Here is a 12,716-nt window from a genome sequence, read left to right on the forward strand (position 1 = left end):
TGGGAGAGTACTGATGTAAAATAGATATTTATATTATTTGCTAAGAAACTTTCCATCTGAAGACACATTCTCAGAGGTATCTACTAAGAACTGCCTCTTTATTGCTCGGTTCTTTTTAGGTGAGTGTGCTTGGTTATATTGTTATATCATTAAAGCAGTGTCTGCATTATCCTATTGGATCGAATAAGTTTAGGCTTTTGTATGGCATATTTTATTTTAAATAACAATCATATTATTAGCAGATAGCTTTCTATCTTAACAGACATCCTGTACACCTCATGAGATAGTGTTTTTTTAGCCTTTCCCTTTGGGGGCCTGTAACTGGCTGCACTAGGCCCTATTTTAACCCTGTCATGTTCTCTCTTTTTTCTTTTCCCCCTGACCGGGCCTCAAACTGCTTTTGATGTTTATAATAGTTGTTGAAGTTCAAGGGTTATAGTATTACTGCCCCATCAGTCTCTTTTAAGTCTCAGATTCCTAATACATTTGGCCAAGGAATTCATATGTAGCTTAAGTGCCCTTTGTCTTCAGCCTTCAGGTGAGTGCGTCTTCCCCTAGCATGTGTTGTTAGAACATGGGGAGTAAGTTTAAGGCAAGAACTTGCTGACACTCTAGTCCTTTTGTGTGTGTGTGTGTGTGTGTGCGCGCGTGTTTTGACACTTTCACCCCTCTACATTCCCAACAGGGCAACCCTGAGTCCCAAACACCTGTGGCTTGGCACTGCTTCTGTCTCCTGCTACGCTCATGTTCCTTCACCCTAACTCTGCTAATTTAGTATGTGTCAGGAGTCATTCCCCTTTCCTGTGTTGCTAGAGAAAGTCAATTTAGTACAAATTGGGACCTATTTACTCTCCCTCTATCTAGCATGTATTGTTAGTCAGCAGTGCTTCTGAGGACAGCAATTGCTATTTGAAGAAAACAAACCCTCTTTTACACCTTTCTGAATATGTTTTAAATATGACCCAGCATGTTTTGGTTTTGAACAAAAAAATGAATGTTTTATAATTCGTTGCCTCTCTATATTCTTTTGAAAATTTAGTTGTAAAAATATATGTACTTAATACTTAAACTTTATCATTTAATTAAAGCTTTCTTTTCATTGAGCATCTCAATAGTTACTTTTTAAAAATTTTTTTTTTCATTTTTGAGGGACGACTCTGGATTCCTCAGAAAAACAAGCAGGGCCTGTCTCTCTTCGTGCTATCAGTTTTAGGGGATATATTGCTTCTTGGGTACTGTCATACCAATAAATCATCCCAGATCACTTGCAGTCTTACAGTACTAAAGTATACCGTGCATTTTAAAGGAAATCTGCTATTTTCTTTTCAATCAGATGAGCAATGTGAAGAGACTACGGCCGCGGCTCAGTGCTATTCTCTTTAAGCTTCAGTTTGAAGAGCAGGTGAATAACATCAGACCTGACATCATGGCTGTCAGCACTGCCTGCGAAGACATAAAGAAGAGCAAAAGCTTCAGCAAGTTGCTGGAACTTGTATTGCTAATGGGAAACTACATGAATGCCGGCTCCCGGAATGCTCAGACCTTTGGATTTAACCTTAGCTCTCTCTGTAAAGTGAGTTTGGTTGTTTTTTTTAAAAACACATATTTGCCTGCACACTTACTTGTAGAATGTCAGCTCTTATTACATTATTTAAATATTTTTGTTTTGATGTGCTCATTATCAAGAACTTGAACTGAATGAACCATGAACCTAAACCCAGAGTGAACTAAGCTAATTTACTCAACCTCTGAACTAAATCCAAATATTAATTTTCTGTATTCTGCAAATCCACCTGAAGGATTTTGTTTAATAACAAAATTATGTTGTAAACCTATGCTTCCTCAAACTAATGAAATGGAACATCAGAATATTATTTAAACCTAGTAGTCATTCAGTTCAGATACCTGCATATATGATGGTATATATATTGAGACTTGCTTAGGATTACCACTAAAATTTTTACCTTTAACTATTTAAACATTTCTTTGCATTTATTTTTTGCAAGCAGACTAAAGGGAGAGAAAAGTGAGATTGCTTTATATAAAGGGGAAATTATTACTCTCCAAAGGAGAATAAATGTAACTCAGAGTTTGAAATGTTTCTATCTAAGTTAATTTTAGAGGATATGAAAATTGAGTAAGTTTAGAGGTATTTTTTCATCTGGGTTCAATGTTTTATGTAACAGAGCTCTTTCCTAAATAGTGGGCCACAGTAATAGTGTGTTATTGATCTGCTTATAACAAATTCTTCTCAGTTACACATCACAAGGAAAGCTTTCTATTGTTCTTGACCTGCTAACATTTAGCCTCCCTGACTAAGGAATTTGATTATTGCTGTTGCCAGTTAGGAAGGGAAGGTGAGAAACAAGTTCAGCTTTAGCTGTGGGTTTGCTGAATAGTTAATCTCTTGGTACTTTCATGACTTTTCTTACCTGAGTTCCCCGACCTAAACCTCCCATTGGTATCAGTGCCTTGTGAGCTTTTCCCCTCTTCCGCCTCCATCTTTTTAGTTCCTTCTCCTTGTTTTCTTAGCCTTCTATATTCTGTTAAGATCTGTTGCATGGATGAGGTGATTCATAACACAGGTATTGAAGACTTTGCACATATATAGCATACTTACTACTCTTGCGCCAAGTGCTTGACCTGATCATCTCATTAGTGTATGTGATTAATATTTACCTAGATGCATGGAACTTATATTTTTCACATTTTAAACCATTAATTATGGTTAAATGTTTTAATGGAGCTTATATACAAAATGTTACAGCAGCAGAGTTAGGGGAGAGAGAGAGAGCCTTGCTGTGCTGAGGGCAGGCAGGTAAGTATTCAGAGAGGAATAGGGATTTGAGCTGGATCTGGAAGAGTGAGCAGATGTTCCCTGAGAGGAAAAGGCATTCTACGCAGGAATCAACAGTTTGTATAAAAGCTTATATTATGGCATGTGTGAGTACACCGAGTGATCCAATGCAGTTGGAGCCTAAATGGGGGAGGAGTGGAGAAAATGGAAATGAGATAGCAAATTGGCCTAGATCGTGAAAAGCCTGAAATGCCATACCTTATGGTGAAGGTTTTATGGAGACATGTTATTTCTGTAAGGCAAGTGATGTTATCAGATATCTTGTAGGAAGATAATTCTAGTAGCAGTATGGAAAAAACTAAGCTACACACTGTCCAGTACTATCACTGTTAGCCAAATGTGTCTATTTAAATTAATTAAAATGTAAAGTTAAAAATTAATTCCTCAGTCACACTTGCCTTGTTTCAAGTGAATCAGTCTCCATACATGCTGGCAGCATAAGCCTAGCACCTTTCTGTCGCTGCAGTAAGCTCTGGACAGCACTGTTTTGGGTTACAGTGGTAAGACTAGGTCACTGACTGAGCACCTGCTCTAGGAGAGTGATGGAGGACATGTAGCTGAGCAGATAGACCGTGAGGGCAATCTGAGATGAAGCAAGAAAGGGAAGGGGACTCACAAGTTTTAAGTGGTTGCTCAAAAAAGAATGAGTTCAGGTTATTTTGGTGTTTCCTTCCCCTTGTTTACCTCAGTGTCTTAAAGGGCATTCAACTGATGTGTCTTATTCAATTATGCACAAATATTTGAGTGTGCACTACATAATAGTCATTGTGCTTTGAGATGATGGTGGTCTGAGCTAAAGTCATAGCAGAGAGGTTTGAGGTAGGATGGGAAGTGTACACATTTAAGGAACATCTAAGGAATTGCCAGGGGGTGTGATTATGAACTTGGGGGCTGAAGGAGAAAGAGGGAAGCTAGATTTCCAGGTTCAGGGGAAGCAAAGGAAGGAAAAACAGGATGCAGAGCAAGGTGGGGAGAAGTTAGCTTTACACCTACAAATTTCCTGGAGTTTGTTTCATTGTACTAAATGTCTGTTTCTCTTTAGAGTTTGTATCTCAAAACTACAGCCAACTCACAAACAGTTGACCACACGCCCTCCCTCATGCCTTCGTTAAAAGAGAGTTGTTGAGGGGGATCAGTTCTGATTAATGAGGTAGAATAGCTTAATGCAGTGCTTGGCACGTAGTAAATATTCAATAAATAGCTGTTGAATGAATGACACAGTAGGCACAATGTTGTGTCTTAGTTATTATGTAGTTGAAAATCGACATCCTCTCATATTGAGATACAGTCTTTGATGCATAGAAATTTTAAAATCTTTTACAAATGCAATGCATGCTGTTACTATTTTACTATAGTCAATGTGCAAACTGGCTAATATGTCTCCAGATAATAGAGTTGACTGTATTTTCAGGCAATGAGACTAGATATTTTAACCATCCCTCTTACGAGACTTCTGTTGTGCAAGAAACAAAATAAATACTAGAACTTCCTATTTTGTATTAGCCTACAGGTCAAGTTGAAAGCATATATTGAACAAGATGATACCTCATTATGTTTTTTTTCATCAGAAGCAGCAGCTTGATCTTTGACAATTGTGATTGAATTTTCACACTGAGTATTAAGGATTTGGTTTGATCATAAGCCCCCACACAAGGAATTCCAAATTTACTTGAAAGTATAAAGACAGGATTATATTTTAACCTGTTAAAACATGCTGAATAATCCTGTGACATTTAATATTCTATATCCAAAATTTTTACTTGTAAATGTCCTTTGTACATTTAGCTCAAGTATGAAGCATACATAAAAATTCATATTCATTTATTAACTTTGGACAGTTTAGAATAGTTATAGAATTTTGAATTCCATATGCATTGTATTTTAATTTTAGGAGGTATATTATATCTTACTATACATGTGTAATTGAGATGGCTAACTAAAATAGCTCCAGAGTTCAGAGAGAAAGGATTTGTCTGTTTTCCTACCAAAGATTTGATATGGCTATGATAAATAAATATAAAAGTGAAATATGAGATATAAGGTAAACATAAGCTAGAATCTATTATTAAGATGGAAATAAAAATTAAACTAGATGCTTTCGGATGGTAAAAATGAAGTGCAGACATGGTGATGAAACTTTTCATGAGCTAAAAATAGTGGTTTTTCTGATTAGCCAAAGCCGGACTTGATAAGAAATATGGCATGTCTGTTGCTATAAAGGAAAAACGTGGTGTGGAGCTGTGTTTTCAGAAATAATAAGTGAAAAAAATCTATTACAACTATCTCCCTACTCTCTCGCCCCCTTATGTCATCTCCTACAAATATGTATTCAGGGCCTCTTAGGGCTTGATACTCCAAGAGCACCCCCATAGTAAATAAGGTACAAATGTCGTCTGTAGTTACAGTAATGCTACTTTGAGTTTAAGTAAAGTGGATTAAGTACCTTGCTTTCTGATGGCACAGCTTTTCAAATGGACTAAACCTTAGACTTGTAGTTTAGGACAGTGGGTGGACTACTTGTCTTTCATGATAGTCCTCCAAATATGTGACTAGACTTTAGATAAAAACTGGATTAAAGGTAGATGAGGTTATAGTCTTTTTCTCAGGAGCTTTATTGATTCAGTGACAATATATATCCTTAGAAATTTCATTAACAGATGGTAGGTGGTTGCTTAACCAAAGTGCCTACCTAGAAAAAATTTGTATGGGGTTAGAGTTGGAGTTTTTCTCTAAAAAACCTGTTGGTAGGGCCAAGATCTTTTTTTCCTAAGTAGGTCTAGCAAAGAATGAGTTGACCCAACCATCAGAGTTGAACACCATATTAAAATATATGAGATGACTTTAACTTGTGAATATAAAAAATGATGTTATCCGTCCACATGCAGTAACTAGTGTTACTAGTAAACATGTTTAGTAACGTTTACTTATGTCTAATGAGATATGTGATTTCTGAATAACATCATCTCAGTGACTACAGCAGAATGATGTAGCTATGAAAGCAGCTCTTTGTTCTAAGTAATTATACCGACTTCCTATATTAGAATAGTAGACATAAATTTTGGAAGAGTTTACCCACTGTAATTTTTATTTTACAAATAAAAATTCAGTATTTGTGCTGTTACTTTGGGGAAATTGCAGAAACAAATAACCATTGATTCTGCTATAAATTTATTCACAGTATCACTTTGCAGGGAACATTCTGTTCTCTGTGGCAGTAGAAATGTGAGTTCATCTTGAGAAGTCCTCACAAGGATGCACAGTGATGGGGCGGTGGGGGTAGGTGTTAAAGGTGAGGGGTTGGCATGCAAGATTGATTTTTGTCCAAGTTCTCTTTTCTAGTGTGCAAACATTTTACCTGGTGTTCTATGTATTCCCTTTATAATAAGCACAGTTCAAAACTGAGTAACTTCACCAAAGTTGTGATGGGGATTATTTTTTACAAAAAAAGTTGAACTTTCCTTTTCTTTTTTTCTTTTTCTTTAATGGCTCCATCAACTCTCATTAGTGATCTCTTGAAATTGTGAACAGCTCTTCTTGGAGGACACTGATTCTTAACCTGGAGTACCCTTTAAAAAAATTCTCACATGTCAGCCCCACATTAGGTTACTTTAGCATGTATGGATGTGGATCCTGATTAGTGGCTTTTTTTTTAAAAAAAAAAAAAAGATCCCCACGTGATTTTAGTGCACAGATTGAACTGAGAATCACTTTATCTGTCTTCTGCCCAACTTCCTTTTCCCACGATGGAAGATACTTAATTGGTGGTCTGGAACCAACCAACAAACATAAAAAAGCAAAACCAAACCAAAACAAAAAAGAAACAAAACTTCTTCACTTTAGGATGAGTGGTGAAAATATTTCCAAAAACTGTTGCTTCTCTTTACTGCCAAGCTGAGTACTGTTCTGAAAATGAAAAAAAGAGTGAAAGGAAGATGAATTTCAGGTACACAGTGGAACTGAAATATGTTGATGGCCAGTGTCCTGAGTTACTTTGCAGGGCTCTGCCTTGAGCAGGTAAAGTTTCAGTGATTATAAAAAGCAGGACACAAGTACATGGATCTTTTATAGGCAGTTTGTATGTTGCCTACCTGTCACAGTCACACAGGTTAATATTGTGAATCTTTTTTTCCTTTACTCTATGAAATTAGTTTTAAGAAAGACCTCCGCCAAACAAATCCATTGTTCCTTCTGCAGTCATTGTTTTAGAACTTTAGAGAAATTTTTATTCTTTATCAAATTGGCAAAATCACAGGAGTGAATTTTGGCACTCTTTGAAAGTGAAACAGTTTTTCGCCAAAGACTTACAGATAACAAATGTCATTCTTATTTTACATCCAGCCAATTAAGTCACTGAAATACTCTCAAGCAATGTGAAACTATTTAGAATTCTTAAACCCTTTGACTCATTCATTAACACGTTTAATGTATGGCGTTTTCTAAGAAACATTTAATTGGCTTTACTAACTAGTGTTTTTGATAAATTTTATTCACATTACCTCTGTTTCCTTTTTCAGTTGCTCTTAAACATTGTAAATTAGAATTATTATTTTAATAAATAGAATTATAAAAGACAGAGTAGCTTTGCTCACAATCAGCAAATGCACTGGCACTGCTTGTATGCTGTAGCTCACTGCTCTTGTGACAAGCATTGCTAGTCTGTCACACTTCCTTTCTCCCAAACACACAGCCTCAGAATCCCTTCAACACCTCACTTACCAACAGCTACTAAAAATCAGAGGTTGCACTCAATATAAGTCTTACCTGCCATCCTTGATTTTTACATTTTATAAATGAGAATTCCAAAATTAAATGGGATGCTCCAATTTTGATATTCTAAGAAGCTTGTTATCTAGGTCTCCTTTAGCAAGGATCTGAATTGTTTCTAGATTTTGGGGATCAGAGGCAAAACATGTAACATTATTGTCTTTACTTACCAACGGTGTTTATGAATATTCTTATGTGGTGGGAAAGAGTATAGTGATGAAATAGATGTATATCAAAACCAGACAAAGACATTACAATAAGGGAAAATTTTAGCTTAATAGCTCCCATAATCATAGGTGTAAAAATTGTCAACAAAATATTACAAATCAAAACCAAAAATATATAAAAAGTATTATAACCTATGACTAAATGGGATGTATTTCAGGTATGAATCAGTAAGATAATCCATCATCACATCAACAGGCTAAAAAGGAAAAATCATTTGATTATATCAGATATACAGAAAAGTTATTTGATAAAATTCTACTGCCGTTCATGATATGAACTCTCAACAAACTAGAAAAAGAGAGGAAGTTTCTCAAGTTGATAAAGAATGCCTACAAAAACTACAGCTAGTATATTTAACAGTAAAAAACAATGTTTATCCCCTACAATAAGGAACAAGGGAAGGACGTCTCCTCTCACCATTCCTGATCAACATTGTACTAGAAATACTAGCTAAGGCAGTAAGACTAGAAAATAAAATAAAAGGTATATAGACCTAGAAGAAATAAAACTGGTTTGTTCATAGGTGAAATAATTGCCTATGTAACCCCCCCCCCCCCCACCACACACACACACACTCTCTCTCTCTCTCTTTCTGGAACTAAAAAACAGTTATAGCAAAGTTTTAGGATATGAAGCTGACATAAAGAGTCAATTGCTTTCCTAATACTAGCAGTGTATAAAAATGCAACTTTTCTGGACATTTATTTTGTATCCTGCCACTTTACTGAATTCATTAATCAGTTCTATTAGGTTTTTGGTGGAATTTTTAGAGTTTCTCTATATACAATATCATGTCATCTGCAAATAATGATAGTTCTACTTCTTTCTTTTCAATTTGGATGCCTTTTATTTCTTCTTTTTATGTGATTGCTTAACCCAAGAAAGATGGTTTCTGGGGTGGGGGAGAATGACTCAGCACAGGGATTCTGGTGTCTGTCCCTTCAGCTCTCTACCCAGAGGTGCAAACTGGGTAGGTGCAGACTCCCCTCATGAGACTAGTTTGCTCTGCCCTCTCTCCCATGGAGCCCAGGATAAGTGGTTGCAAATGAAGTTTTATCTCTTTGCCCTTTAAGAGGACAGCTGTGTCTCTAGCAGACTAATGTCTCTCCCTGGCAGACAGAATCCCCTCTAATGTTCACAGCCAGCTGTTATGTGGGTGCCTCTTCCTGGCTCTGATGCTCTGGGCTGGAGAGCCCGACTTGGGGTTGAGACCTCATGCTTCTCACCGGGAACCTTTGCAGCTGAGATACCTCCCTGGAACCTCAGCCAGTGTCCATAGAAGCAGGGCCAGCCCTTTTTGCATCTCCACGCTCCCTACCAACCTCAATGTGGCTTCTTCTGTAAATCCTTGGTTATAAGACTTCCCTCAGCTAGTCTTCATTTGGTTATTCAGATTACTTGCTTTATACTTTAGTTGTACTTCTAGTTTGGTCCTGGAAGGAGATGAGTGTAGCTTTCACCTTCTCTACCATTATCTTGGATCCCACTAACAGTCTTAATTAAAACAATTAGAAGTTAAAAAAAAACTTTTAAAATTCATCCATTTATATTAACTAAAGGATACTGAGCTATTTTAAATCCCTGTTGAATAAGGGAATAATATAAATAAATAGAACATTGAACAATACACTAAATAATAGCTAAAATTTTACTAAAACACAAAAATGCTTTTTATATTGAAGTCTCTGTGCTTACTAAAATCCAGAAGAAATATATAAAAAATATAATTTAAAGAAAGTATGTCTATGAAAACATGGTATGAACCAGTTGATATTATAGAAGTTGATATTATTTATAGGATTTTTTTGCTTATTTAATATGTCAACCCTCATTCTCATTCTAATGTGAAAATTAAGCAAAAATATAAAATTGTTTATATATGAATGACACAAATTTATCTAATTATCAATTTCACCTAGTATTGATTGACCTCTACCCATCTTTTAAATCATTATAAAAGTTCTTTTATATATATTAAACATGGTTATGGCAATTCCAGCTGAGCATCTTTTGTTCATACTAACATTTTTAAGTCCATTCATTTTGGAGGTTTTTGAAAAATTTATTTAGGGAGTGGTTATTTTTAATGTATTTATGTTTATCAGAAAATACCTATTCTATAATTGTGGGTTGGTTTCTCTAGTGAAGCTGACTTTTTGAACTGAGCAAATATATATTCTTTGGTAATTCGTCTTTACACATCCATTTTTGTGGGGATACCTTTAACTTATATTTAGAAACCTTATTTTATACATATACAAATCACTTTATTCTGCAAAGGATTTAAGATGAAATATGATGTTATGTATACTTGTTAAAGTCTGTTGAAGGTTAAAGTTTATGGATGTGTTTTCATCAAACTATATTCATATATTTTGTCTACACCAATACATTAGCAATATGGAAAGACTTGCTGTTTGAGTTATAGGATTCAGGTGGCATTTTATTAATTTAATAGATAAAACAATAGAAAGAATATCATGCTCTCAGAACTAGAAATGACCTAAGGGTAGAGAGGGTCCATTGGTAGAGGCTTTCAAGGCTAGAATTACAGGCTGTAGCGCTTTAGTATTTTAAATTGCATTAATGCTCTTTTGTCTTACTACCGTTTTTTGTCTACTGTGTTTTTGAGAATTCTGTTTCTTTTGATGCAGAATAATAATACCCACTAGATAAAGACTTTCGTAGGGGAACTCTATTTGTAGTGGTTTAGAGCTTTGAATTCACACAGACATGGCTGCAAATCTTGGCTCTATCAGATAGCAGCTATGTGATGTGGGGTTCACTACATGATCTTGCAAATCTTTTTTCCCCCTCCTTAATAATGCTCTTAATAGTGCTCTTTTCATAGGGATGTTGTATGTTTTAAGCATAATACTTACATAGTTTTGGCTAGTCTCTGTCTCATAGTGCCACGTAAGAGAGCTGCTGTTGTCATCCTCAGCATTACTACTGTTCACAAGTTAAGGTCCAATGTTCATGGAGCCATTACAGATGCCCATAATTTTGTCGTTTTTCTGGTGGTCAGCAATGTCTACAACATCTAAAATAGTCAGTGCTGTTTGGATACATACGTAGATTACAGGAACATAATGGGAAGAGAATTACTAATTTAACAACATTCTTAAGATATGTTTTATTATCCAAGAGGAAAGGGCTACAGTCTTTGAATTAAGAAAATCACCAAGATACTAAGGTTTATTTTAAGAATTTTTTTATTGTGACTGAGACAATGGAATATTCTTTAAATGTCATCCAAATTTGTGCTGAATACCTTAGAAATATTCCAAAACCTTGCATTGTAGCAACAAAGAACTTGTACTCCAGACTGACAACTAGGCCGTGATTTATTATAGGATCTACTTTTAACATTATTTTGTCTGGAATGAACAGAGCGGTTGAAGAAAGTCCATCCATCTTTTTGTTTATTTGACATCTGTGCCACATTAAATGTACCTTAAAGAAACAATATATAAATAAGAAATTCTACTTAACAGTGATGATTACTCATCAGGAAGATAAATCTCTTGACAATAATACAAAAGGAATCCTGTCAAGCAGTGTCTGTTAAATTTAAATGAAGCTTATTTTTAAACCTAAATGAAGTTTCTAAGCAAATATTTTAGCTTCACTTTCTTTCCAAAAGTTAGCAATACAAAATGTGTTCATGTTGTTCTTTGTCTTCAGCAAAATTGTCACTATCTCCCAAGCTTTCCTCTTCTAGCTAATCACTGATTATGATTGATACGAGAAATTATTGGGGATAGAATGTGCCCTCTTTACTGTTAATGTTTATCAAAAAGGTGAAAAAATATTGAGCAGCAAGTAGATAAAGATTTTGACAAATACATTTTGTTGTGCTTTCATGCTGTTGAAAAGAGTCCTTTTTTTTTAAAGTTATTTGGGGAAGGAGGGAAGGAATCGAGTATTTGAGGCAAGAAGAATGTATCTTAGCAGAATTATGCAATTTTTTCTGAGAATTTTAGGACCTGAATAAAAAATGGCTGGCCTGGAATTTAGAGCCACATAGTAGTTTGTAAATGAGACACCATGTATTATCAACAAATGCTTTCAATTGGTGTTTCTTATCTGAATGTCTTATTTATTAGGTTTAATTTCAGATTTATTTATTGGAAATTTGCAGGATGTTTTTTAAGTGTTATAATTGTTAAATATAGATTTTTGAAGGATAGGAGAATTCTGCTTCCTTTTACTATTCAGAATAAACTTTTTATATTAGAATGTTAACAACATGCTACTTGCTAGTCAGTTGATATTTTTAATATTTCAACCAAGATACCGCCCTCCTCCATAAGTTAGTTTTTAGCTTTATGATTGTCTCTAAATACTTGAATGTATTTGACATACGTACTTAAAATTTATTAAACTTGTAGATACTATATAAACTATAGTATTTCCAGAATTCTAATTCTAAATTCTTACTGCTTTTGAATAAAGATCAAGATTGATCCAGGTGGTTGTTGGATCATAGAAATTTCTTGGTATATTAATCCTAGCTGTTGCTGGCTGTTTAGCTATGTTACAAATAGTACTGGAACACTCTGTCCAAGCTTCACAAAATGTAGAGCTCGATGGTGCTTGTCTTAATATTCTGCACAGGCTATGTGTCCAGCTTCACATGAAAGGAACATGATAAGGAAGGATATAAACTGGTTACAGTCAGGAGGTGAGTGTACACTGAAGGGACAGGATTCCCTGGGGAATCACTGCTGTAAAGGGGGTGAAGTGGGGGGAATAAAGAGCTTTGCTACTACGATGCTTAAAAAAACACGATGGCTTTTATGCTAATTCTTGATTGTACAAGAGAAAACTATTATGTTTGTGAAAGTTTGCTACTTTTAATCTG

General features: G+C 35.2%; 1 protein-coding gene across 1 annotated transcript in view; it reads left to right on the forward strand.

Moving 5' to 3' along the window:
• Positions 1 to 12,716, forward strand: part of DIAPH3 (diaphanous related formin 3) — a 425,390-nt gene that overhangs the window by 232,425 nt on the left and 180,249 nt on the right. The window contains exon 21 of the mRNA XM_087814306.1: positions 1,334 to 1,573. Coding sequence (XP_087670432.1) covers positions 1,334 to 1,573 — 240 coding nt within the window. The remainder of the gene's footprint in view (positions 1 to 1,333; positions 1,574 to 12,716) is intronic.

The sequence above is a fragment of the Miniopterus natalensis genome, chromosome 2 (assembly GCF_054644295.1).
Source record: "Miniopterus natalensis isolate mMinNat1 chromosome 2, mMinNat1.hap1, whole genome shotgun sequence".
Taxonomy (NCBI): Eukaryota; Metazoa; Chordata; class Mammalia; order Chiroptera; family Miniopteridae; genus Miniopterus; species Miniopterus natalensis.